Genomic DNA, 27022 nt, shown 5'->3' with positions numbered 1-27022 from the left:
CCTCTGCAGTCTTTGAAGTGCTACTGGAGCGACACTGTGAAAAATCTTAGTTCTGTTTTTCTGCCAAACACGCTTAGTGTGCCGGCTCATCTTGCTTGGGAGGAAAACAATGAGGAATTTAAACAGTGAATGTGGCGCACAGAGGGTGATGGCTCGATTTCCTGTCTCAGATGGAACTTCTTGTGTTTTTAAAAAGCCCCCTAATGCAGCCAGTGACCCATTTTCTCAGCAGCTGGATCCTTTGAGTCGTTGCCGTTTGTTGTGTGCATGCCCGAGCATTTTTGTGGAGATTTCAAAGTTGCGAAAAGAAGTCATTATTTCTTCATCTCAGTCATTCAGACAGAATGAGGACACAATCAGATTCTATTTAAATAAGTAGATGACGTCTGAAAAATGCTCATTCTTAAGCATGTAGGTTTAATACATCTACTTTCAGTAATGGACTCCAACAGACAAGATGCAGACAGCCAGAAACTCTGCATACTGTAATTCAACACCTGTACACACTTGTTACTTGAATGTCAAATGACCAAAAAACGAAATTGATGTGGGTCAAAATGATTAAAGCAGCCTTTTTTTAATAAAAGAAAAATATCTGAGGGATAGATGTGGTCTCAAAAAAGAAAAAAATAAAATTAGTTGATCCCTGTACGACCTTCCCCATATGGAAAAGAAATAGAAAAAACTTATAAAAGACTTGCATAAGATGTGGCCTACTTCATATAGTGTATCATATAAGGCTTATATGATTTACTCATGAAAGTGGCCACTTTCTCATTACTCTCATATGTTGTTTTAGTAAGTATCCAAAACACACAAGTTTCATTTCTAAAATTTTTCAAGGGATCTTATATCTGTTTTCACTCTTGTATGCTTTTCATACAAGTTTCACACAAGACAGATACAAACTTTATAAGATTTATATATATCTTTTCCATATGGGTCTGCATCAAATTAAGTAAGAAACAAGCCCAATCAACAGGACAGCAGCACAAGTTATAAGGAAACTGGCCTGTTTAGGATGAGTTGTGGGCAAGAGAGAAAGAAGCGACTCACTGACAGATGTTCATCAAACGAAATTGGAAATGAAGTGAGCAAGATGTTTGGAGAGCACCCGGTCCGCAGATGACTGTTTTTTTGTTTTTTTTTGCTGCACTGGGAAGTTTGTTCCACTTTTTTTTTTTTTCATTTTTTTCCGCAAGTGGCAAAAACAACTATGAATATTTTAGAACAAGAAATAAACAAGTCAAGGATTAATATTTATGTTCCTAAGGGCATGTGAGTTGTTTTCACGGCTCCTTTGAAATATTTGATCCCAGTTAGTGCTGAGAGCTTGGCGCAAACAAAGCATTAATGAATAGATTTAGTACATAATTGATTAAATCTTAGAGTACAAGTGGCGTGTGACTGAAATGTGATATGAATAGAGGCGTGCTCTATTGGCACTGTCACCAAATCCTTCTAAGAGATCAGAGCCGTCGCAAAAGCACAAGTTTGAAGGGAGCAGAGACGACATTTTAACTTAATGTCAGTCAAGGAACAGAAAGCGAGAGGATGGATCCAAAGAAGCAGCTCTTTAAAAGAATAATTGATTACTTTACATTCACTTTGTAAAGACATCGAGGGTTTACACCAATACATGTTACAGAGACTTATTGACACCTGTTTGGCGTTTTACAAGTCTCACAGGTGTAATTTGCAACTTAAACTAAACTGTCCAGACTGCATGCACCATATCCTCGGATCTGTAAGATCTTAGTGAGCACAACCTTTGAAGAGTCAATAAAATATACCCTGTTTATAAAATACCAAAGTTAGTACACGAGCAATGAAACTTTGGTTTTTGCTTTCATGCTGACCTTACGCTGAACAACTTCTATATGTAATTTTTGTGTTGCTGATAATGACAGTAAAGTTGTAGGGCATCCTTGTTATCTTGAACACTGGGTGTAAAGTTTTTGTGAATTTTGTCATCTGTATTAAGTTAGTCTGTATGTTTTCTGTCTTGGCTATACAAATAGTGATGGTCAAGCACTTGAATATTGTCAGCAGCTATTTCAGCAAGAAACATTCAGGCAAATAATGGCAGCTGTGGTGAAAGGGTTGTTCCTTTTACACTCTGGGTTTTTTTTGTATGTTTTCACCATGGGCGGCAAGGAAGAAGGTAGAGGTTGGTTGAGTACCAATTTGAAGGTGGTTCGATCGTCTACTCTTCATGTCAAATTATCCTTTTGGGCAAGATACTAAATCCACAGCTGCCCCCATTGGAGTGTGAGCGGCAAATGTTAGGTTCAAAGTGCTTAGGCATAGAGAAAAAATGTTATTTCATAACAGAAAAGCAAAACTGTGTGTTACTATTTCCACGCGTTCTTATACATTAAAAAAATGTCGTGGAAAGATGAAAAGTATTCAAAGGTAGGAAGGCATTACGACCACAGTCAGACAGCAGGCTTTCAATAGCCTCTTGGTGGTATTTACATTCGGTGAATGGGCTGTAGTTATGGGCTGTAGTTTACTTCCATTCACACATACATTTATGCAGCACTTTTCATACTATACAAACAACCAGTCTGCAATTTGTGAAAAAGATCAGGAGCCTCAGTAGAACATGTAGACTATGAAGGCTACTAGTGTGTTGTTAGTCATTGCTGCTGTCAATCTAAAGTTTCCAGAGTAATTACATTTTTTTAACTAGCAGTTAAAGTTTGGAACTTGAACTTAACTGTTAGATTGGAAAAATCATAAAAACAAATTGTGTAACAATCTAAGTAATTTAATTATTTAATAATAATTTCCTATTATTCTATCCCACATGGGATGCAACAAAATGACAATACAAAAGGTTAAATGCTATTATAACATGCCAGAAAAAACTTACCTTAACTTACCTTTCACATACTCTAGCAACATTTTAGTCCTTCAATATCTAATATAAAATATGCAACTAAATTAACTGAAAAATATAATATAGTATATTCCAACCTGCTTTGATGATAGCCTTCTTTTTGCCACTATTTCCAGGATTTTTTTTTCTTTTGTGAGGGCGCTTCATAATATGATAATCTGCTGAATCCATTTCATTTTTCTCTTACTTAGCTAGCTGCAGTTCTCACTAAAATAGCCCATTGTGCTTGGTAGCATATTGAAAGCTATCCATGGATCATTGTAGATCTATAGCCATGGTAAAAAGAAAGCAGTAAGGTTTTCGATATCAGGACATAATAGAAATCAGATTCTTAACGGGCCTTAACAAATTCAACCACAGAGAACAACATATTACTCCATGTCATTATTTATTCACCAAAAATTGAGCCAACAGGCAGAAGCAGTGTAAAAGTATATTGAAAGTATTGAAATATAATAACAATATAAGCTTTGGCAGTCTGAATCATAACACCATGCCTCGAAGGAAAGACATCGCCAATGATTGTGAATGATCTTCAGCAATGATTTTGTTGCTGCCCATCAATCTGGCAAGGATTATAAGACCATTTCTCATTCTTCAATGAGAAAGATTATTCATAAATTCAAAAAATTAAAGGCTGTTTCCAATTTTGGCTGGATTGGATGTTCTAGGAAAATTTAACCCAAGGTCGGAGTAGCAATGCTAAGAGAAATAGCAGAAAACCCAAGAGCCACATCTCAGACTCTAAAGGCCTCACTTAGCACGTTATTCATGATAGTGCAACTATCTAGAGAAAGGCGTGTGTCTTATTTGGAAGAGTTGCCAGGAGAAAGCCTCTTCTCTCTAAAAATAACATGGCAGCCTTGCTTAGATTTGTAAAATTGCATCTGAACCAACCACAAGACTTTGCCAACAATGTCTTTGGACTGATCAGACCAATGTGGACATGTTTGGCCATAATGCAGAGTACCATGTGTGAAGAAAATTCACAGAATTCACCTGCTTGCTGCTACTACTGCACATTCATCTAATGTATATACTATATATATATAATGTTCTTCCTCTACCCCCCCCCCAATTTTTGCACAAGTCGAGGAGCGTGTCAGGTTACATTTCACTGTGTGTTATACTTGTATAACTATGCATGTGACAAATAAAGAACCTTGAACCTTGAAAACTAAACACTGCATATTAGTGCAACCACCTCACACCAACTGTCATACACTGTGGTAGAGGGGTAATGATTTAGGCTATAAAAGAAGCCCACACCAACTCAATGACTTCAATTACTTTGCAGTCATTGAGTCAACTGCAAACTCTATATACTCTTATGTATACTATGAATACTTCTATGTAAAATGTCTCTCACAGCTAAAGTGTGGCAGAAACAGGAAAATGATCTCAAGCACACAAACAAAATCACAAAAAAGAATAGAATCAAGGTGTTGCAATGGCCCAATCAAAGTTCAGACTGCAACCTGATTGAAATGATTTGGATAAACCATAATAGTGTTGTACATAAATAAATGCCTGCAATCCTCAATGAACTGCAGCAACGCTGTGTACTTTAAGTTATTGCTGCTAAAAGTGAATCATTAGGTGCACTTAGATTCAGACACTGCTTCTGCATTTTGGTTTAATAGTTAAATACATTTTGAAACAATGTAATATGTCATGTGATGTTATTTGTGGTTGTATTTACCTAATTTTACATCCCGGTAAAGACTAAATATTTTTTATTCATGTCCTGACGTGCAAATATTAGAACAGACAGAATATGTACCTTCTCTTTTTAGTTTTTTTTGCTTTCTTTTATACCATTATTGTATTTACAGATTATCTTAGCTGCTGAAAGCCTAAGCTAATCTTGGCTTGCAGTATAAACTGTTTCAACTTGCAGTGGAAAACCAACTATATCATATAGCTGTCAAAGTAGTGTTAAGCACTTTGAAGTATAGGTAAAGTATGTCCCCACTCGGGATAAAAATAAGTAAGCATTGGAAAAGATACGTAGACCAGATGGGAAAAACCAGCAAACCACACCTAGCATACAACTCTTGTCTTATCCGAGACACAAAACTAGACTGATGGATGCATCGGACTAATTTTGGGGTTCAGTATTTTGCACAAGGACACTTGTGAAGCAGATCAGCCGGGCACCTTCCAGTGACTAGCCACAGTCGCCCAGCTTGGCTTTTTCATTTTGGTACAGTAATGCAATCTTGCGATCTTCCCAGGATACAAAATGTATGCAACTGTAAATGAGCTCATTAGAGATAATGATTCATAATATCAATTAGCCAGTCAGAAAAAATAGTTTCTCCACAACAGAGTCTGTCGGAGGGACATTAGACTTTAGCACCGCCTAAAATTTACTGGGGAACAATAAGTCTGATGTTTACTTAATGAATGTAAGTTTTGAGAACAGCATACTGGTAGAATATCTCTGTGGTAATTAATCATGTTAAAAAAGATACCGTGAAAGGTTTCTGTTAGCAATGCCCTTCTATCAAATACGGTGATCTCTAGCAGAGAGGGGAGTAAATGTTTGATGGGCATTTCAGGCAGGAACTAGAGTGAGTGAGATGGAGCTCAGAGCTATTTGATCTATCTTATTTTGAGTCAGACAGTGTAGCTCACAGCTATAATGTCAGGGCAAAAGATTAGATTCCCCATCGGCTTAGCAGTATAAGTGGAAGCACTCGTACAGTTAAACCATGTATTTTGGGTAAAAGTACCCACTGAAGGTGTAATTTAGTGACCTATTTGAATAGTGATTTGTTTGATGTGGTTCCAATTTTTCACTTTATGATATTGCATTACAATTACTGACTTTTATCTCCCACTCACAATTGATGTCTCTCAAACCAATTTCTTTATCTATATCTTTAGAGGTTTCTTTTAGTAACTTGACTCTTAACCCTCTCAAGGCAGGTGTTGCCGATTTGCAACAGTTAAAAACTAACAACCTGATTACCCCACATACATATTTTAAGAGTTTTTTTTACTCAGAAGTACCACTGCAGGACTTGGTTGTGCATTAGCAACAAAAAGTTTAATTTGAGCCTGAGAGGGTTAAATCACACATAATGACACTAGATTATCCAATTGTCTGTTATGTGAACATGCCGTGTTGTTCTGCAGTTCACTCTTAAGCATAAAAACATTTCCATTTGCAGTAATTGCCCCGAACCCTACTATGTGCATAATTGGAAACCTGGACGTGGGGAGAGGAGCAGCAACAAGAGACAAGAACAGAACAGAGCAGGAGCATGCATGACAACAGATCTGACACTGATGATGAAACGTTATGAAACAGCACAAAAAGGAGGACCTGGAATGAAGGTGGGTTGCAAAGCAGCTTGGAGCATGCAGCAGGCTAAAGCAGCTTAAATAGAGTGTCTTTATAATAACTGTACCTGAGTCTGGATTGTCTGAACTAAAATATATTAAAATGGAATTAAAAACAATTAGGTTTTTATTTCCAGAATATTATGTTTTGGGTTACAATGCAATATTTTTCACCTCTTTTAAAGCTTTGTTTTCTTCATTGCCGTGGTTATGCCTCCCATCTATCTCTGGGCAAAATATGTGTTTCTTACACAAAATATACTTCCTATTGAAATACTTTAACTATATATCCATACTGATGATTTGTATCCATGAACACACACACATAAATTAGATTTTTTTTTGTGACTATTTCATGTTTTCTAATGAGGCTGAGCTGAGTGGAAAACAAGCAGCACAACACATCAGGAAGAAGCTGAGAAATCTATATTTTCCTGATTTATTTTGGCCATGTCAACAGACCTGCTAACACTTTGGATCTGTAGCATTCATCAGAATGTGGGAGAAAATGGAGGTCCTGTCATTTATATTCCTGATCCTATATCCTATATACATTTTTGGATAGTATGACATGAATTAAAAACAAAGTAGTAGTAGTTAGCATCGTCGCCTCACAGCAAGAAGGTGCTAGGTTTGAATCCACCAGCCGGACCAGGCCTTACTGTGTGGAGTTTGCTTGTTCTCCTTGCGTCTGCGTGGGCTCTCTCTGTGTACCCCACTCGTCGCCCAGTAACTATGGAATAGACTCTAGCCCCTGCACAAACCTAAGCTGGAAAGTAAAATGTATGGAGGTAACAAGTTCTGTACTGAGTATTCTGTTTTTTTGTATTGCATATAAACTTGTTTAGATTGAAGATTTTAAACTAAAAATCATCGTTCAGTTCACCATGTGTCATATATTGAATATAGGGATCCAATACATCTCTCTCTGAGAAGGCAGCTTTGATAGATTGCACCCTCTGGCAGGAAGAGCTACACATTAAAGTCCAATGAAATGCAGAGTGGCAGGGGAGCCATGTTTGGCCTCATGAAAGTGTTTGGCTATGATATACACCGCATTCCCTGCTTTATGCTCTGAAAGGCACTGTCAGAGAGCTCTCTTTGTTTGTCCAGTATAGGCTCATCCACACCCATAGGGGCCTGTAAGGATATAGATGACTGAGGCTGCACTGCAATTAATGAATTGTTTGTGTAAACTGTGCCTTTAACCTATATCCTTGGTTACCATAACCTTGTTCCTTCGTTTTTTTGCAAGAAAAACATCCTTTTGGTGGCATTTTGAGCAACGCTTGATTTGTTCAATTTTTCATAAAACATCTGATTCAAAACCACAGGGCAAAACACTGAAAATTGCCATATTTCGAAAAGTACCACACAGATTCATAGTTCAGATTGATCTCATGTCACAAAAGGAGTTTTTCTTTTCCACTTCCATCCTCAGAAGTTGACATGAAATACAATGTACGGGGAGTTGTGCCTCATTGCTCTGACAGCACAGCAGTGACAAAGACACAGCGGATAAACATCCTCCCCTGCATGTCACTTCATGACAGGGTGAAGAAAACTTTCAGGAGGACAAATTTGGCTTCATGTTCAGAAATTCACCAGATGAACCTTCTGACAAAAATAAATGGACAAAAATACAAATACATAGAGTAATCAATAGTCAGCAACACAAAGAAAATATGAAAACAGACATATTGATTACATTAGGCAAAAAGCCTGAAAGGCAGGGGGAACATGCTTTAGTTTAAAAATTCAGCAAAAGCATTTGCAGTAATACCTAAGAAAGGAAGCTTAAATTTATGCTGAGGGGGAATAAAAGCACACGCACAAACAAAAAACCAACAACATACACATTACCACAAAAATATTGCCACTCACTTGCGTCCCACAGTGCTCCCATTCCTATGGATGCAAGTCACCTCCCGATTCTGGTAGCCCACCTGAATGTCCCAGAAGGGACTCTCTTGCCGGTTGAGGCGGTTCCTGGTACGCTTCTTCTGGATAAGCTCCCTAGTCTCGGGATCTTTTACTCCTGCCCTCTCCCGGAGCCCTTGCCCTTTGCCTTTCCTGCGTTTAACTTGGCGAGCTGTCCGAGTCTGCGGGAGGGCACAAGAGTTCCACGGTCCAACCCTGAGACTGTACATGCCCTCTGGACCTGTGCAAGGCCCTGGTTTGCAAGACTGGAACTCAGTCAGGTTGGGACAGGCAGCGCCTCCAAAAAGCGGAGGGACTAGGACACTGCGTACTCTGTTCCTGAGGCCTGTTCCACACGTTTTGGAGCAGGATGTCCATGGCGAGTACTCAGAAACCACACAATCCTGAGGGCAAGGGATCAAACATGCCTGCTCTAGACGAGGCTTGGGTTCAAAGTACTCACAGATGGCATCCTCTGCTGGAGATCCGTCTGACTTGAGTATGCAGCCCACCTCCCGGGTCTGAATGCCCTCTTCGCCTCCACTGCATGTGAACTGCCGTGGGGCCCCAAAGGTCCTTGCTGATACTGGCACGCACTCATTCCAGGCACCCAGTTTCCAGTCATAAAGGTCCTTGTGCCAGTCGCACACACGGAAACAGTTTCTCTGGTTTGAGGGACGCTGTGCCTGGTCGCAGTTGGTGTGAAGTGTTGTCCAGCCATCCACATGGGCACACCAGACTGCCCGGCTTTGGCTGCCACCCAGGCCGCAGTCGCTGCCCATACATCTTCCCCATGGACCTGGGAAACAAATGAACAACCTCAAATCACAATGAAGAAACATAAAACAATAATCCTTTCAGCTTTAAATGACAAGAAAAGCACTCAGGAGCATTGTAAGAAAACTTGTAAGGAAATTCTAAACACAACACATCACAATACGGCTTTGAAGAAGCAGGAAATTATATTAGCAGGAATAAAAGATGCTAGTCAGATTGGAGGAAGTGAAACAAAACAGCATAATGTCACAGGCTGGACTCGATTGAAAGTGTAGAATGAACAAATAAGCCATATTTATCCTAATAATGATTAATGGAAGGCACTAATGCCACTTCATGTGTACCTTTAAAACAGAAATCCATATGGAAGCATCAGTTAATCAAATGCTTGAAACCTAATTCTAAACCAAGACTACTTCATTTTCTTTTTCTCGGCTAAGAAAAAGGCACATATTACATCTTCAAGGATGACACAGTAAATTCACAGACTCCTTTAATATGGCCCTTGATGTAAATGTGCTGAAAAGCTGTCAGCAGCTGAAGTGAGTGCAAAAATGTGTCATATTAAATAAAAAATAATCCGCTGCCTTGTTTTTGCACGACACTTCGGTCAGACACAGCGATTCTTTCTGCATGGTAAAAACTGGGTGGCTGCCATTGAGGCGGGGAGGGATGATTAGGCGATGCAAACACAATGTGCAACAGTAGAGATTATAGGTGATCAAACGCAAGTGTCTGAAAGTTAATTTACAGGGGCAATGAGTTATCTGTGGCATTTATCAAAGTCTATTGGCAACCAGCAGAAATTGCCACAAACATCAATAAACGTATTTCTTGGTACACAAGAGTTTGGCAAAGTCTTCCCTTGTCCCCATTTACTTAACCCTCTCGAGGCAGGCGTTGCCAATTTGCAACAGTTAAAAACTAACAACCTGATTATCCCACATACACATACAAAAGTTTAATTTGAGCCTGAGAGGGTTAATGGCAGCACAGACTGAACAGACAGTACATAACAGGACTAGAGGAGGGGAGAGGTTGCTGTATATGTGGTTTAATAATTAAATATACTACTGGTACTGACTCAGGAATACCGACATGTAACCTCAAATAAAAAGATGTTCTATATTTTTCTTATTGTCTGAAAGTTCAATTACAATGTCAAAATCATGACATGATCTTGTTAAATGATTTGCTGCAGCCTGTTTAGATTAACCTCCTACCATTCATCAGACCCCTGTTTAAAGTTAACATAACACCCTTGGCTGCTCAAAGGTATCTTTTACAAAGAAAAGCCATTATGACAAAATATGTAAAAGTCTTTATTTGGCAGCTACGGTTACTTCTAGTTTTCTGAAAGTAAGCATTTTTTCTTAAGCATGTGGCTACAACACAACCGGACCTTATCGCTAAGTGGTTTGCTGGCATGTGGTGAATAACAATGGCCTACAGTCAAACTGCTTTTGATATAAATGTAGTTAGACATTACTAATTTAGGGCTACAGCAACTGAAAATGATGCTTAAAATTTTCAGTCATTATATGCTATTCTCTTAGTTTAAAGATCAAAAGTTATCAATCAAAACCAAAAAATGACTTAAATACATTTTGACTACTGAATGTTGGAGAAAAAAAAGGCCCAAATGGGGAAATGTGTTGATTTTCAGGTGACCATTCGTCCTAAAATATTCATCCAATTTTCCATTTTATATCACAATGTACTGTTCTCCTGTGATTGTTAGTGATGAAACCAACATTTTTTGGATTCTAGATAATTGATGAAACTGACATTTTGCAATGCCACAACATCCCACCTAGGCTCAACACCCTGACCTGGCTTGGACAGCTCTAATTAAATTCGGAGCAGCTGTTATTTATTTTAACTGATATAAAATAATGCTTTATTTTCTAATGTGATGTTTCATATTAAGTCTGTTCTATACCAACTGTTTCCCAATTTTTAAGATGTTGCAATTTTAAAAATTGTTGGTAATCATAAATAGACACAAGTTTGACAATTTAGTCAAATTGAAATTGAAACACCTTGGTATTTTAATTGTCATATCTGGATTCAGCACATTTTAATCTGCATGTTTAGAGGTTAAATTGATACTGCTGATTTCTTTGCAGAGCATCTGTTAGTGTAATGCTTCAAATCCACAAGGAGCAGAAGTATCCGTCAGCATACCGAAAGTCTAGTAATGTGTTGCTTAAAACAGTCTCCAACAAAAGCACTATTTATTTCTGTTTCAAAGGTGTTGCTAAAACCTTTGAGCATTTTAAGTTTTAGCAATCAGCCCCTTTCTACTTATGGATAGTTTAATCGCATCCTTTGTCTGATCCTAAGTACTTTTGACCTTAATGGAAAACATCGTGATGAGATGGAAAGGTAAAGGACAACTGAAGGACAATTTATAGGGACTTAGGTAAAGTAGTGAAATGACGTGCTCAGAGAATCCGGCTGCACTTATAGTAAGTGGATTAATGATATGGTTGATGACACACCATTTTATTGTAGTAAGACTTTACCTAAGATCTTAGTTTGTCTTGTATAACAATATAGACCCTAAAGGGGCTTCATAAAATGGAATTCCTGGACTCTACTAAATTAAACTGTTTAAGAACAGCATGTGCAGGTGGGTATCTGTGTCTGAGATGACCATATTAGGAATATGCCCTCTGAATATGCCTGAAACTGAGTATTTAAAGCAGTTTGAAGGCTGAGCTTTTGTCTCATGGCCTAAACTCATTATTTCAACCTTTGCCATGTTTAAATTAAATACAAGCATGCACTATTGTAATACAGGGTGGGCCATTTATATGGATACACCGTAATAAAATGGGAATGGTTGGTGATATTAAAGTCCTGTTTGTGGCACATTAGTATATGTGAGGGGACAAACTCCTCGAGATGGGTGGTGACCATGGTGGCCATTTAGAAGTCGGCCATCTTGGATACAACTTTTGTTTTTTCAATAGGAAGAGGGCCATGTGACACATCAAACTTATTGGTAATGTCACAAGAAAAACAATGGTGTGCTTGGTTTCAACGTAACTTTATTCTTTCATGAGTTATTTACAAGTTTCTCTTTGTTCACAGCCATTGACATGTCGAAGAGGTTAACACATGAGGAGCAGATTGAAATTGTGTTGATATCTGGTGAACGCAGTAACCGAGTCATTGCAGCAGATTTCAATGCAAGACACCCTACGAGACCACCCATCTCCCATGCTACAGTTAGCAAACTGCTTGCTAAGTTTTGTGAAACTGGTTCAGTGTTGGATTTGCCAAAATGTGGACGCAAGAAAACTGTCACTAATGAAGAAACATCAGTGGCTGTCCTAAGCTTCATTCAGCAAGAGCCCACAGCGTAGCACTCGCCGCATGTCACTGGAGAGCGGCATTAGTCGAACATCCCTTCGGCAGATATTAGCTAAATGGCACCCTTACAAACTCCAGCTACTGCAGCATCTCAACGAGGATGACCCAGATCGGCGCACAGAATTTTCAGAATGGGCAAAACAAAAATTGGAACAGGACCCTCAGTTCACGCAGAAGATTTTGTTCAGTGATGAAGCAAACTTTTATGTGAATGGTGAAATTAACAAACAAAACCACCGCTATTGGTCTGACACTAACCCACATTGGATGGATCCCTCCAAGACTGTTGGAACATCAAAAGTGATGGTTTGGTGTGGTATATGGGGTACAACGATAGTGGGTCCATTCTTCATCAATGGAAACCTCAAGGCCACTGGATATTTGAAATTGCTACATGATGATGTGTTTCCCTCTTTATGCACTGAAGCTGGCACGTTCCCTGAGTTTATCCAGCAAGATGGTGCACCAACACATTATGGGTGCCAGGTCCGAGCATTCCTAGATGAACAGTTTCCTGGAAAGTGGATTGGTTATCGTGGGCCAATTGAATGGCCCCCAAGGTCTCCCGATCTGACCCCCTTAGACTTTTATCTTTGGGGTCATCTGAAGGCAATTGTCTATGGTGTGAAGATACGAGATGTGCAGCACCTGAAACTACGGATACTGGATGCCTGTGCTGGTATTTCTCTGCAGTGTTGCTATCAGTGTGTGAAAAGTGGGAGAAGAGGGTTGCATTGACAATCCAACACAATGGGCAGCACATTGAACACATTTTATAAGTGGTCAGAAACTTGTAAATAACTCATAAAAGAATAAAGTTACATTGAAACCAAGCACACCATTGTTTTTCTTGTGACATTACCAATAAGTTTGATGTGTCACATGGCCCTCTTCCTATTGAAAAAACAAAAGTTGTATCCAAGATGGCCGACTTCTAAATGGCCACCATGGTCACCACCCATCTTGAGGAGTTTGCCCCCTCACATATACTAATGTGCCACAAACAGGACTTTAATATCACCAACCATTCCCATTTTATTACGGTGTATCCATATAAATGGCCCACCCTGCAGTATAAATATGACAGAAAATAAGGGAAAGTATACATTTAACTACAACTTGAAAAAAAAACTGAATAAAGGACACAGGGTCTAATTTATGTTTCACCACAAAAAAACTTGGCTGACATTATTAAAACCGTCTTAACCCTGTCAGCCCAACTCAGCTGGCACACCAAGGAGGCTGCAGAACATTCATTAACACAGGGTGGCTGCACTCTGACTGTGTTATCCAAAGGCTATTGATACTACAAAGGAAAAGAAATCAAACTAATTAGGAAACTTCAGTTCAATCCCACATTAACCTCTCAGCTAATTGATTACTATCCGGAGCTGAGCCCGGAGATGGACTCTTTGCAGGAGACGGACTGTAAAGGTAAGGGCACCTCTTGCTGACCCAGATCCAGATAAAAATCCTGGCAAGCAATCAGGAGCACAGTTCCAAAAATGGAAGCCTATCATGAAGCTGCCTTGTAGTCTGGTCTTCAGTGTCAGCAGCCAATGTGCCAGACAGGAGTCATCATGATGAAGCATACACAGGAGCCTCTAAGGCTTAGAGTCTAAGCATATTTGAAATGGCTGGTTTACCTCACACTGTATCAACACGCCATTTGATCAAGTGATCTCTGCCTACTGGGCATCTACAGACTCAGCTCACGACTCATTTGTAGAACTTGTGGATTTGAGAAGAAGAAGTGAAATATATTTAGGATTCCCAGTGATGAATTCTCAGTTCAATTCAATTCAATTTATATAGCACCAAATTACAACTGTTGCATCAAGGTGCTTTACACGGTAATACATGATAAAGACCCTACAATATACAGGAAAAAAATGGACAAGCATTTGGTGACAGTGGGAAGGAAAAACTCCCCTTTAACAGGAAGAAAGCTCCGGCAGAATCAGGCCCAGGGAGTAGCAGCCAGCTGGTGTGACTGGTTGGGGTTGATGGGAGGAGAGCGAGAAAACAATAATAACTAATGATGAAATGCACAGTGGTGCATAAACACAAAAGAAGCAATGCATTATGGGAATCCCCCAGCACCCCAGGCCTATTTGAGTGGTTGAATTTTGACGTGATGTACATTTTTAATCGAATCCAATAATTGAAAAATGTGTACTAGAGGTTTTTGTCTTCACAATACAAACTGACAAAGACAGAGAATATTATCTTGAGAGCTGATATTCAGTTCCAAGCAGAAGAAATAAAATGTATCCAAAACAAAAAATGCAGCAGAATCAGAGACATCCCACTCATATCTAATCTATCCCAGACAGAAGTTATCTCCTCTAAGACTGCTCTCTGGCACTGCCCTTCAGCACTCCTCGGGCTTAGTAATGTGGAGTTAAAGAGTGGTTAAAGGTTAAAATGCTTGGCCATATTCAACATGATCTAAGCAGAACAGTGGCAGCCTTGCCTGATGCTGTAGTCTTATGTATCTTCTCAGAAGAGAAAGTTTGCTATGTCTGATCTTTACAGTTGCTTCCATGTTATGTCGCTCTGTTCAGACACAAAGCTGGAGCAAGGCCTTTTTTCTCCAAATGTAAATCAATGTGAAAGTCGTGTAGCTTACAGCTAACCTTTCAATATTGCTGCAGTCTGACAGGTTCATTTAACATTCTGAAAACAAAGTGTGTCTCGCCTCCATTTATCACAAAGTATTCAAAGAATTATCCATTACTGTCACTCGGCTGCACATCACACGTTTGACACATGTCTGATTAATAATCTTTTGACACAAAAAACCAGGTGTCATACAAAAAAATACAACCCACATTTGGGCAAGTCATTCAATTGTCTTCCATTTATATGAATTTTCTTCTGGATTTTACTTGATATCAGCAGACAAATACACAAACACAAGCCCACATATTGATGAAACTTAACAGACGACTATGTTATAAAAGTGCATGTATAGAAGTCCCAGTTTTAGCCAAATATTCTTTTGGCTGCACATTATTATAGCTAATAGTAATGTTATTGATAACCTCATCATGTAAAATTATTCAACTTTAAGTGCTCATGTCATCAATGTGATATTTTGACTCGTGATACAATACACCCCTCAAACAATTTTACCACTGAAAATTGTGAGATACATTTGCCACATGCAATAAAGTACTGGAACAGCTACTAATGCATAATTTTGACACTTGTTGGTAGTTGTTGGATATTTATATAGGCTCAACCACCCACCCCTCATTTATAATATTTGCTTCAGAAAGCAAATTAAAAATTAATGCATGTTTGGGGTAGTGACCTCTGTCAGAGCACTAGTGTTTGAACTACATTGGCTGTCACCACTCCATAGTAAGACATGACCAGCACTTTGAGAAGGTATGAGGGAATGTTGACAGAAGGGTTATTCAGATGACCTGCAAGATTAATGTATGAGGGGAAGTGCGGTAAGAGCATAATACAGTATAACACAGGAAAATTAATTTAAGCATTATAGGAATGCTTTATGAGGTAAATGTGCTGATGCTGCGAGCCCATTAAAAAGGACCCAAAGGCAGACTAAACAGGAAAAGTGGAAGCTAACAAAAACAAAGCATGAGTTCAAGCTAATAAATACTTACAGGAATCCCAGAAACACAAATTTTTGCACTGAGGTTAAAAAGTCCAAAACAAACACACAATAGGGGTGTGATTACCTTTAATAAATCTGAAGATGAACTTGAGGTGGGCACAGCCAGGAAAGACAGACTTACAAATATTGGAAGGGAACAAATGGACACAGGGTATGCAAAAAGACTAAGATGGGAAGTAAAACAACCAATAGTGGTAGCACATCTGTCAATCTCCCACTTCACTTTTTCTATACCGATAAACAGGATGCCGAGATACTTAAACTCAACTTGGGGCAGCAACTTGTCCCTTTTCTAGTTGTGAACCATGGCCTCAGATTTGGAGGCGCTGATTCTCATTCCCACCACTTCACACTCGGCTGTGAACATTTTAGTGCAAGCTGGAGGCCACCAACCGAATCACCTTCCAAAATGAACCAATACTGATGATTCAATGCGTGGGAAGGCAAATCAGAGTCTGCTCTATTGTGGTATTGTCTTTATGGTATGCCTGTTTATGTGTCATTACATTTAAGCCCATTCTCATTCCTGGGACATCACTTAATGTTGTTTTATCAGAGCTGCTGGAATGGATCTTTTATGGAAAAGGTGTCCTTTGTAAGCAGATTTTGATGCCTATGGTTATTGCATTGTCACATGCTACTCATCATTTTTCAGTGTGCAGTTACTGTTGTGAAGGGGGTATTTTACCTCAAACCACAATCATTCCATGAGCCTAACCAAGAAGTTTTTATTTTTTAAGACTGACCAGAAGAACAAAACACAAAAAGAAAAATACAAAACACAAAATGCAAACCAGAGTTTAACACACCTGTGATTTAATCCACTGCAACCCTGCTATAACCATTTATTACAGGCACTGTAGGACTCTAAACAGTGACAATTAATAATGTAACAGCTGGTGTGTAAAGGTACACCTGGTAAGTAATAAGACGACACAGGTGTTATCTAACTGACTGCATTATAGCACGTCATAGGTTGAATTACTCTCGTTTCCGCTTCTGCTTCTTTTTTTCATAATTCATGACTGAATTGACCATAGAAATTAAATTCCTTCTTTTCAGAGCAACGCAGAAGCCAAGAGCACATTAATATGCAGAGAAATCAGGTACTTTGAAGACGAAAAAAAAAATCTGAAAATCACCAAAAAGAAGGGAAATGATCTACAGGCACTTTTACCTAGCTTCAATCATAATGAAATTATCTATTCCCTGTAATACTCAGGGTCCCAGCAGGTCCCCCGGGAGTCCTCGGGCCTCATAATGGGATCTTTCCTCCGAGCACTATATGTGAAGTGTAATATCCTCACTGTTGGGGTGAGAGTCTGATCTCTGACTGGGCCTCGAGTGTCTATTTAATGAACAGTTTCTTTGTCCCTGCAGGGTCAGCTTCACTAATGAATGGGTCACTGTAACACTCGCTCTCTTTCTCGCTGCTTGTGTTTGTTTGTTATTTCTCAAATCCACAACTGGGTCCGGCACTCAAAGACAGGACCTTTCTCTCGGCCAGGGTCGAGGTTCATCTCAGGATCATCGCCGCTGACCGGCTGCCGCTTCACTGTGATGTTATAGCCAGTGGATGTCTTGACTTCAGAGCTGTCAGTTCTGCTGTCATGTCCAACTATAGAAAAAAGGTCTAATAAAATACGAGTTGCTTTGCCACAATCAGCAAAAAATTTGGTGTTCTTGAGACATTCGGGGTCAGTGCAGTGTTATATATGTGGAAATTTAGCCACAGCTGAACAATGTCAGACTCCTACAGCAGCAGGAGAGTGTCAGTATGTTGTAGAGTAATAAGAAACAACAGTCTGAAGAGTAAAAGTGAGGTAATGTATCTAAGGGCTGGCTCTCTCACACAATTTCAGTGAAAGAGAATGAATTCAGTCAACTTGTCAGATTAAATCAAATCTCAGAAATATGATTTCGCACAGGTCAGATTTTATGGATGACTATATTTATTATATGGCAGGTCATAAATAACCCTTCTTTTAGCATTTTCATAATATTCTAAGGTTTGTTAAAGCGTGGAAGCAAAGTGCTTTTTTCACGATGAAGAGATGGTGTTTTAAGTTTCATCCTCGGAAATTGATTCATCAGTTCCACAGCAGTACTGCGAGATGTCAGTTTGATTATGTAAGCTCAATTTTTTATTCAAAGCTCCAACGCTGTACATGAAACTACTGTTGTTTGAGTTGCTGAAAAGCTCCTTTCTAAGAGTTCAGCTCTCCATGTAGCATCACAGTTTAGACAGAATTAACCGTATGAACTACAATAAGATAACTGCATGTTTGCATAGCCTTTGGGAGAACTAAGCATTACCACATTGGACTTGCCATGTTGAGTCACATTAGGCTCTGCACTGCATTTGTTTGCCGAGAGCTACAGAACAAATCTACACAAGGCAAAGGCCAACTGTGCATTGTTATTGTGTTTAAAGAGCACAGCCAGCTATAAATACTGCCATTTCTTGTTGGGCATGGCCACAAAGTCATTATTTAGCACCAGATGGATACCAGCCCTTTAGGTCCAAATGGGCAACAATGTGCCTGAAAGGTTATTGTGGAAAAGAGCAAAAGTTAAAGGAGAAAAAAAGAGAACCAAAGGCTAGCCCTTAACATCTGAAGGAATACTTTGAGCAGCTTAGCATTCATGGATGATTGTTAACCGTAGCCTGCCTTCAGTGTGATTGGTGCCCAGGGCTGTGCAGCGCTAAGCCACATTGACTAAAGCTCTCTGCTCACACTTGATCTAAATTTCATTAACTGTAATACCATGATTGTGCTTGCACGGCTTGAAGGAGCTCCTCCGACTCTTTTATTCATTGCGTCCAACAGACGCAGACATTTCAACAAGTCACACAATATGAAATAAGTCCTCTCAATTTTTATCTGGGCTCCTTTCTGCATGCAGTATCTGCATACTCCATATTACAGTTTAATAAGAGCAACAGGGTGCTACAGTCATTTAATGTGTATATTAATTTTCATTGGTGTTTTGAATTGAAGCTTAAGAATCATGCTAATTTATTTTTATCCTAACACTCAGCCATTATATTTATCTTAATTTTACTTCATATTCACCATCATCAGTTCTGCCAAACAGACATAGATAAATTAGATTAATGGCTTGATGGACATCCAAGGTACTGATATTCCAACATTTTCTGTCAAATGGAAAAAACTTCAGTGCATTACAGCATTTGTGTAGAACAGCTATTATGTCATGCAACTATGATATGTCGGCAGTTTCTTTAGGACTGCATAGTCAGACTGAGGCACTTTTGACAGCCAATGTGTGGAATCTGGACCTACAATGACTCCTCCTTTTTTATTACTTTATTACTTGTGCAAAAGTGTCACCACTCCACTAGCATATATCTTGATTCCATCGCCTTAAATAATGTCCACATGTATATAGTGCTGCAGAAACTGTGTACTGTGTATTGCTGCTCTTCTTTAGGTGGTGAGCCCTTTTCATTAAATGATATATGGTCTTATATCACACTTTTATTCTTCTTCTTTTCTACCTGAGCACTCAAAGCCCTTTATAGAACATGCCTCATTCACCAATTCATACTCATTCATACAAGCACATTTTCCACACCTAGGTGCTTTCTGTCTAACGTTCACACACATTCACACCTTGGAGAGCAACTTGGGGTTCGGTATCTTGCCCAGTAATAATTTGGCATTCAGACTGAAGGAGCAATGGATGAAACCAACAACGTTCCAGTTAATAGATGACTTGCTCTATCTCCTGAGCAACAGCCACCCACTACAGCAGTAAGTTGTGGTGTGCGCCACACAAGAGGAGATTATCCACCTCTCTGTTTATCGCGAGCAGTACCTACATAGAAAATGGACAGTATAGGAAAGTACTTCTTGATCTCAACAAGTTCAAATGCCAAAAAAGCAAAATGATTTTGTTGCTTAGTTCGGAAATACTGTAGATGGGAAGATTTTGTGCCTGGGAGGCACTGACTAAAAAAAATTGCTGACCCCCCTCGGCAAGACTTTCTTATGTTGGTAATAATTTCAGCAAGAGGGAGGAAGACACCCTTCAGTTGAAACATTTTGTTATCACTTGTTATTTAAAACAGATTATTATTGATTTTAAAAACTTATTTGATCTTTATATGCATCTCCTTTAAGTATCAACTGTATCAGCAGAAAAATAACTAGGCCTATAATTATTTTCTTTCTCTCTTTTTTGCCATATTTTTTAAAGTAACCTATATTTAAAAACAGAATAATAAAACTAGAAATTCTGTTTTTGGTGTGCCACCCTGATATTTTTTAGTGGCCCCCGGACTGCCACCCGTATTAAAAAATTCTGGAGACACCCCTGATTTCAGGCAGTTCACTTTAATAATTGTTTATGCTGTAAATTCTATCATCTGGATATTGCACAGATGAATGCAATTTGTTTTTTAGGGCACGGGCTCAATAAATAAACATTTACAGCCTTTTGTGTAATTCAGTAATAATTCATGGTTTTTAATCGGTCCAGTTAAATGCTTCACAATAACAATCGTTAATTATCAGTTGTTTAGTTCTTATTATCACTGCATCTTATAGGTGAAAAGGGCTTTTGCTCACTCAAAGATGTGGTAAGCATAAGTTACTGTTTATCTATAAGTCTCTCATTGCCAGGCTGCCATTTTACATCACTGCTACCTGGAGTGGTGCTCGGGGCCATATCTAACTCCTGGCTGCCTGCACGTCCTGCAGGTTTAGAAGAACTGCTTTGAGTTTTTATGCTCCAACCACCTGGAATTGTTGCACCCCGCAATGCACATTAAAAATAAACTCTCTGGCAATGTTTGATCAGTTTAAATTTATGATCACAAGCCATTTAGCTTTTGTCTGCACCTCTTTTTAAGCGATTTACCTCTAAATCCCACATCCTATATATTCTTTTCTTTTACTGAGTTCTTTGCTTAACACATATCTTTTGTTGTTGTGCCTTTACATGACAGCAATGTAAATGTATCCTGGTTCTCAATATTTTTTCATTAAAAAAAATTAATGATCTTTATGTTGTTTTTAATTTATAGTAAATATGTAGGACGAGAACAACAGCCAAATAATTTCCAGATTCACTCAAATACAAGTTTCAGAAGGCAAATCAAGTATCTTTTTAATTGCAACATTTACATTCATGCCAGCAAAGAGCATAATCATGTTTCTAAACATCTGGAGTTTAGCCACAGCAAAAAAAAAAAAAAAAAAGACATGACAAACAGCATAAGCAGCCAAAACTGAGGACTGGATGACTATGTTCTGTTGTTTACAGAGAGTTTGTGTTTTCCTGTTAGCTCATAAACACCCTCAGAGGATGGAAGAGTGACAAGATAAATTAGAGAGAACACGCTCCAATCCTAAAAACACCCACATGCTTGGTGGTGACGATAACGCTACTGGCAACAACAAAGAAATTCTCCGAATTCTTTGAGTCAAAGGGTCAGGGCCGGGCACAGAGCCAGAGTGAAACACCTGCAGCTTGTAACACTGTACCACCGTTTGTCACCACAACAACAGCGACAAGAAAGTGTCTGACTTCAAATGAGCCTTTCTTGCTTCACGATTTAGACTGTCAGTGTGTTACACAAACAGTTTCCCACAGCTCTAAGGCAATGGTCTGTGTATGAATCTGTCAGAGAAAATGTCAACACTGTCAGAAGCCAAACTAAAATTAACTCCATGACTTGCCATTATTACACACTTTCTTATTCAGGAACCAACCTCAACAAAATACTTGCATTTTCAAGACAAGTAGGGTGAGATTAAAAGAATTACTTTTGCATTGATGGCAATACGGCCAAGGTAGGAAAATCAAGTGAAAAACAAAAGCATGCGCAACATAATTTTGTTCTAATTAAATCTTTACACAAGGCAATCTCAAAACATTAAAAGCATGCTAATTAAAAACTGATTGAAAAAAATGCAATGACTGACTAAGCTTTTTAAATTTAATTTGCTTGTATGAGTTGATTAATCATTTCCAAAGCAAAAATATCAAAAACAAACTGGTTCTAGCTTTTCAGACTTGCTTTTTCCTGGGTTAAATTACAGTAATGTGTACTGTTTGGGGGTTTTGAACCATTTCGCAGGGTTCTCTGACTTTCTGGGGCTAGGCACCACTTACCAGGAGAAAATGAGAGACCCTCATACACCTCATTTTCTCAGTACTGAATAATCACATGCTTTCCACCATTTGTTCCTTGTATGACACTGGAGTTAATTGTTAATTGTAATATTGAAAATATGGCTAGCACTGCTGTCCCTCAGAGGTGGCCCTGGATTTGCTTCTGCTGGCTTCTTCCTGCTATTCCTCCAGGTACTCTGGTTTACTCCCACAGTTCAAAAGACATGCTTGTTAGATTAATTGGTGATTCTTTAATTTGCTGTAAGTGTGAATGTGGGCTCGAGTGGTTATATGTCCCTTTGTATTAGGTTTAGTTACACCTGAATTAAATAAATGGTCAAGAAAATGAATGAATACTTCAGACAGGTCAGTTTTAGTGTTTGACAATCATACTAGAGATAAAGACCGTTGGAGCAAAAGACACATGTGTGCTTGTTTTGTGACACAAATGCCTCGCTCGAAGATGCTAAAAAGAATAAATCATTGCATGAAGACTAGGTGCCTTGACTGTTTTCTTTTTCTCCATGTAATGCCTTTATCAAGATTTCATGGAGTTTATTTTTGCGATTTCTATTTTCCTCACTTCCCTATTTCTCTCTGCATCTTTTCAATACTGAGGCACTTTTAGACTCACTCAGTGTCTGGTGAAGCACATTTTAATGTTGTAGCACAATATTATGATCTTACCCACTGGCCATGGGTCGTGGATCACTGTGACACTTAAAGTGTCCAGCATGTTTGTATGCTCGCAGTCTGCAGATACTAAACACGTTTTTATTTTGTCCTGTTTATGTTTGTGGTATTATTGTTCAATAAGCTTAGTCGTAACATATAAAGAAATTATTTCAAGTTAAGTGAAGTGGAGTGTTAATAAAAACCAAAACTCTCCAGTGCAGCCATTGTGTTTTTTCTTTACTCTATTTTTTTTTTTTTTTTTTTTCATTTTTAAAATTTGATCACTAAACAGCATCCGGCAACATGATGCTGGCTTTTTGGAGGATACCACACAAATGTTTCTCCACAGTCTTATTAAAATTTGGCATTCCCTTTTACAATTCTTTTTTTGTAGATGATCTGCTGATATTCTACAGACTGAAAATCTAATTACCATTGGTCCTTCAGTGGTGTTAGGTTCAGTCACTATGCAAATGTACTGTTTATAAGATTGGGGAAACCTGCAGTCAGCTGAGACTGAAGAAGTCACTTGGATGAGTGACGAAATGTTTCTCCCACTGAAAACGCTACGTCCAGATGAACAGAATCAACTTTTGGAGATTTACTTACCTGGATGACTGAGCATGCATCAAGACTTTCCTAGTCTCACTCATCACTCAAAGGGATTTTAAAAAACAAGTCACATTTAAACCATACAGTTTAAGGACCTTGCCTACCTCACATCCATGTCCAATTTAGAATAACCAATAAACCTAACATTCCTGCTGTTATGACTATTGTCGAGTGTGCAGGTACCTCTCCGTGATTGGTGGATCCAGGGGACGGACCTTACAGATTGGCTAATGACCTGGAGACAATGTATAAGATGACACCGCCATGGACGGCCAGTCATTCATCCTCGGCCCATCCCAACCGGCAGACTTTGCATTCCCTGTCTACCCATGTTTGTTTGATACAGGAGCATGTCGGGGTGGACTGCCTTTTTGTTTGATTACAGTTTTCTCATGTTTTTGTTAGTTAGGGAGGTAAGTTGCTGTCGTCTTTTGAGTAGGTACGCTTATTTATCCTTGAGATAGGCTCCTTTTGTTTGTTATTTTGGCATTAGGTCCACCCCAAACTTATAGTCCGCTCCTTTCCTTTGTTTTAAATCCACTCATTGTAAATAAATCACCGTCAAACAGTATTAATTGTGTGATGTGCTGCTTGGGGTCGGACGGGGATGGATCACCCTTATGTCATGGTCTGGCCACCCCTAGACAGGCCATAAGTGTGGGAGCGAGACGGACACCTGGAGGAAACCCACACATAGACAGAGGGAGTTCACAGATAAAGGGTTTGAACTGGGAAGGTTCTCGGAAAAGACTAAGGTAATCAAATTTAATAACTACTCATACTAAGTGTATAAGTGTATTTTTAAATGTCTCTGTTAGATGTCTCTGTAAAAGCCTCTAGTGTAATGATCAACTATTTTTAAATCCATACATGCAAAGTCATCCATCTTCCATCTGAGAAACTTTGTTAAATGTTCATGTTCACTTATACAGACTCCATCACACAGGCTTTCGCTTCCACTCAACTCGATTTACTGCAATAGCCTCTTGACCATTTTAACCCTCTCAGGCTCAAATTAAACTTTTTGTTGCTAATGCACAACCAAGTCCTGCAGTGGTACTTCTGAGTAAAAAAAACTCATAAAATATGTATGTGGGGTAATCAGGTTGTTAGTTTTTAACTGTTGCAAATCAGCAACGCCTGCCTTGAGAGGGTTAATCAGAAATCATTACCTAAACTTCACATTGTAAGATATTTAACACCGGCCAAGAAAAGAGATCACTTTTAAAGTCCTTCTACTGGCTGCAAATTGGTTTAGAATTGATTTTAAGAGCCTACTCATCACATTTAAAGCACTTCATGGCTTGGACCCAGATTACTTATCAAACATAGTCTGAAGTCCTTAGCACTACAACAGCATGCATATTCAAATAGCTCAGGTTGTTTTAAAAATTCTGTACTTGTGTTTTGTAGCAGTGTCTAAAACAGCTTTTTATACAGTCAAAAGAAAACTGACCGAGACCCCAGAGGGTTAAGCTGCTCTTTACAACATTTGTATTGCAGGGCTTTTATATACAACCATATATCATTTTAATCTGGAAATTCTCATACAGCATTAGTTACAGCAGTAGTTTCTATCCATAATCCTTTTTCTTTCATTGAATCTTGCCACTTTCCCTGCCTTTTCAGGAGTATTTTGTGATTGCCTATTTTCAGAAATGCCTCACAAATAAAAAAACCCCCACCAACTTAACCTTCACACACAGACATAGTTATTTCCCACCTGCTAAAGGATCGACTCAGCACTGAACAATGACTGTGAATGATGAGGCGAGGAACCACTCAATATGAGCATAAATGTAGAAAAATAGACTGGATGATGACAGCAGGGGTGTGTCATGATTTAGCTTTAAAAAATAGTTTTCAGTTTGTTTCCATTTATTTGGCATGTTTTGAAGCTGCTGCTTCTTCCTTTGTGTTGACTCGGCCATTTCATTTTTAATTTGATCATTTTGTTTCTTTTTTTTTATTCACATTTTACTGTTGCTTTGTAAGATATCAATGGACAAAACTGTGTACTGTGTGTATGGCAGCAAAATTAGTCACTGCTAATGTTGAATCTAATGGTGGATGGAAATAACGCAGTGGTCTTTAGTAAATATTCAGACATGGGTAGCATCTCATGCTGTGCTTCTGTTGTAAGTATGCAAACTTTGTTTAAAGAAAATGATGTCAAACCATCCTCAACAGAAACAGAGCTGAGGTCTGTCACAGTGTACAGTAATGAGTCTCACTAATGAGGGAGTAGTTTTTCTTTTTAAAAAGTCTTTTACTATACAGGAGATTACTGATGCTATTATGGCAGCAGCCTGACTGGCATGTGTCTTCCTGTCCTTTTATTGTGTATATTTGTATCGCTATTAATACTTCAGATACTTAGATATCCATAGAGCTCTGAGCTGATCTTCCTTGCATACATATTTTTATAAGCAGCAGCTGAATGCCAAAAAAGGAAAATAGAGACACACAAGCAATAACAATAAAGTCCCCAGAATATTCTTAAAGGTTGTGGCAGGGGGAAAGAACACGCCCTGCATTTTAAGCAGACACACTGAAGGGAAAACAGAAAAAACAACAATGGTCATAGTACTGTCACTAGCAGTGGTAACAGTAAATAAGGCGTTGACTGCGGCACAGTGTTTTATCTTTATTTACCAAATGAATCCTCTTGGTCTGTACTGAGGTGATACAAATTTTACAAATACTTTTACAACAAACAGACGTCGACTACAACTTTAGTCCCTACCTCTGGCACTGAGCAGCTTCCCAGGTCTGCTCTTGTTTACTCGTTGACTCAAATATGAGCTGACAGGCCCACGAATGTCTCCCCTAAAGGGGTGTGATGGTTTGGCAAAGGGTACGGGTTAGGCATAGTGTGTGTGTGTGTGGGGGGGGGGGGGGGGGGGTGAAGGAAGTTTCAGTGCTGCACAAGGAGTGTCAGAGGCTCAGCGAATGTGGCCCATGGATTTAAGCCTCTGGTCTGTGAGATGCTACACTGGCAGGTTTTACAAGAGCAGCAGTGACACACACTGTTCAAGGCATTTAACTAAGAGCAAGAAAACCAGAGAAAGAATGATGAGTACACACAGCAGGGGTGCTTGTTTTCCCAGTGGATGGTATTCTTCTTGCCAGGGTGTGGTATTTCATCTCCTTCTCAACCCCACAAACATGCAATATGTATGTGACTGGTTGCAGCTATTCAAGGACACCCACAATAACAAAAGCATGATGACAAGTTTGTACCACTGAGCCCAAACTAGCTGTCAGCCAGACACCCTCCCTAAACCAAGCTCGCTCCCAATCCAACGACCATTTTACTGTAGTTTGCCCAACCCCGGTGTGCAGGGAGTGGACACAGCATCATAAACACCTGAACCCTTTAATGGGATCAAAAACAAAAACCCTGGAAAAAACTTCTGTGCGAATCTTGTAATGTTCGAGTTTTGTCGAGGTGGAGAAGGAGAAGCAGGTGCATCCATAATTCATGGAGTGAGTCTAGATTGGATTACAGTGTATGGAGTTGGTTCCAACACCTGTCATCTATAAGGAATAGAGCTTTAACTGAATGGCCTATCATGGAGAAATTGGTATTGATGTATACTTTGTCC

The 27022-nt window shown here is 39.0% G+C and overlaps 1 protein-coding gene across 1 annotated transcript in view; it reads right to left on the bottom strand.

Moving 5' to 3' along the window:
* The window catches only part of thsd7ab (thrombospondin, type I, domain containing 7Ab), a 201257-nt gene that overhangs the window by 124005 nt on the left and 50230 nt on the right, over positions 1-27022 (bottom strand). The window contains exon 2 of the mRNA XM_084944211.1: positions 8141-8975. Within this exon, the coding sequence (XP_084800337.1) occupies positions 8141-8975 (835 nt within the window). The remainder of the gene's footprint in view (positions 1-8140; positions 8976-27022) is intronic.

Source organism: Perissodus microlepis, chromosome 11 (assembly GCF_051167445.1).
Source record: "Perissodus microlepis isolate ML-2025 ecotype Zambia chromosome 11, ASM5116744v1, whole genome shotgun sequence".
Taxonomy (NCBI): domain Eukaryota; kingdom Metazoa; phylum Chordata; class Actinopteri; order Cichliformes; family Cichlidae; genus Perissodus; species Perissodus microlepis.
This window is presented reverse-complemented; position numbering and strand designations above follow the sequence as displayed.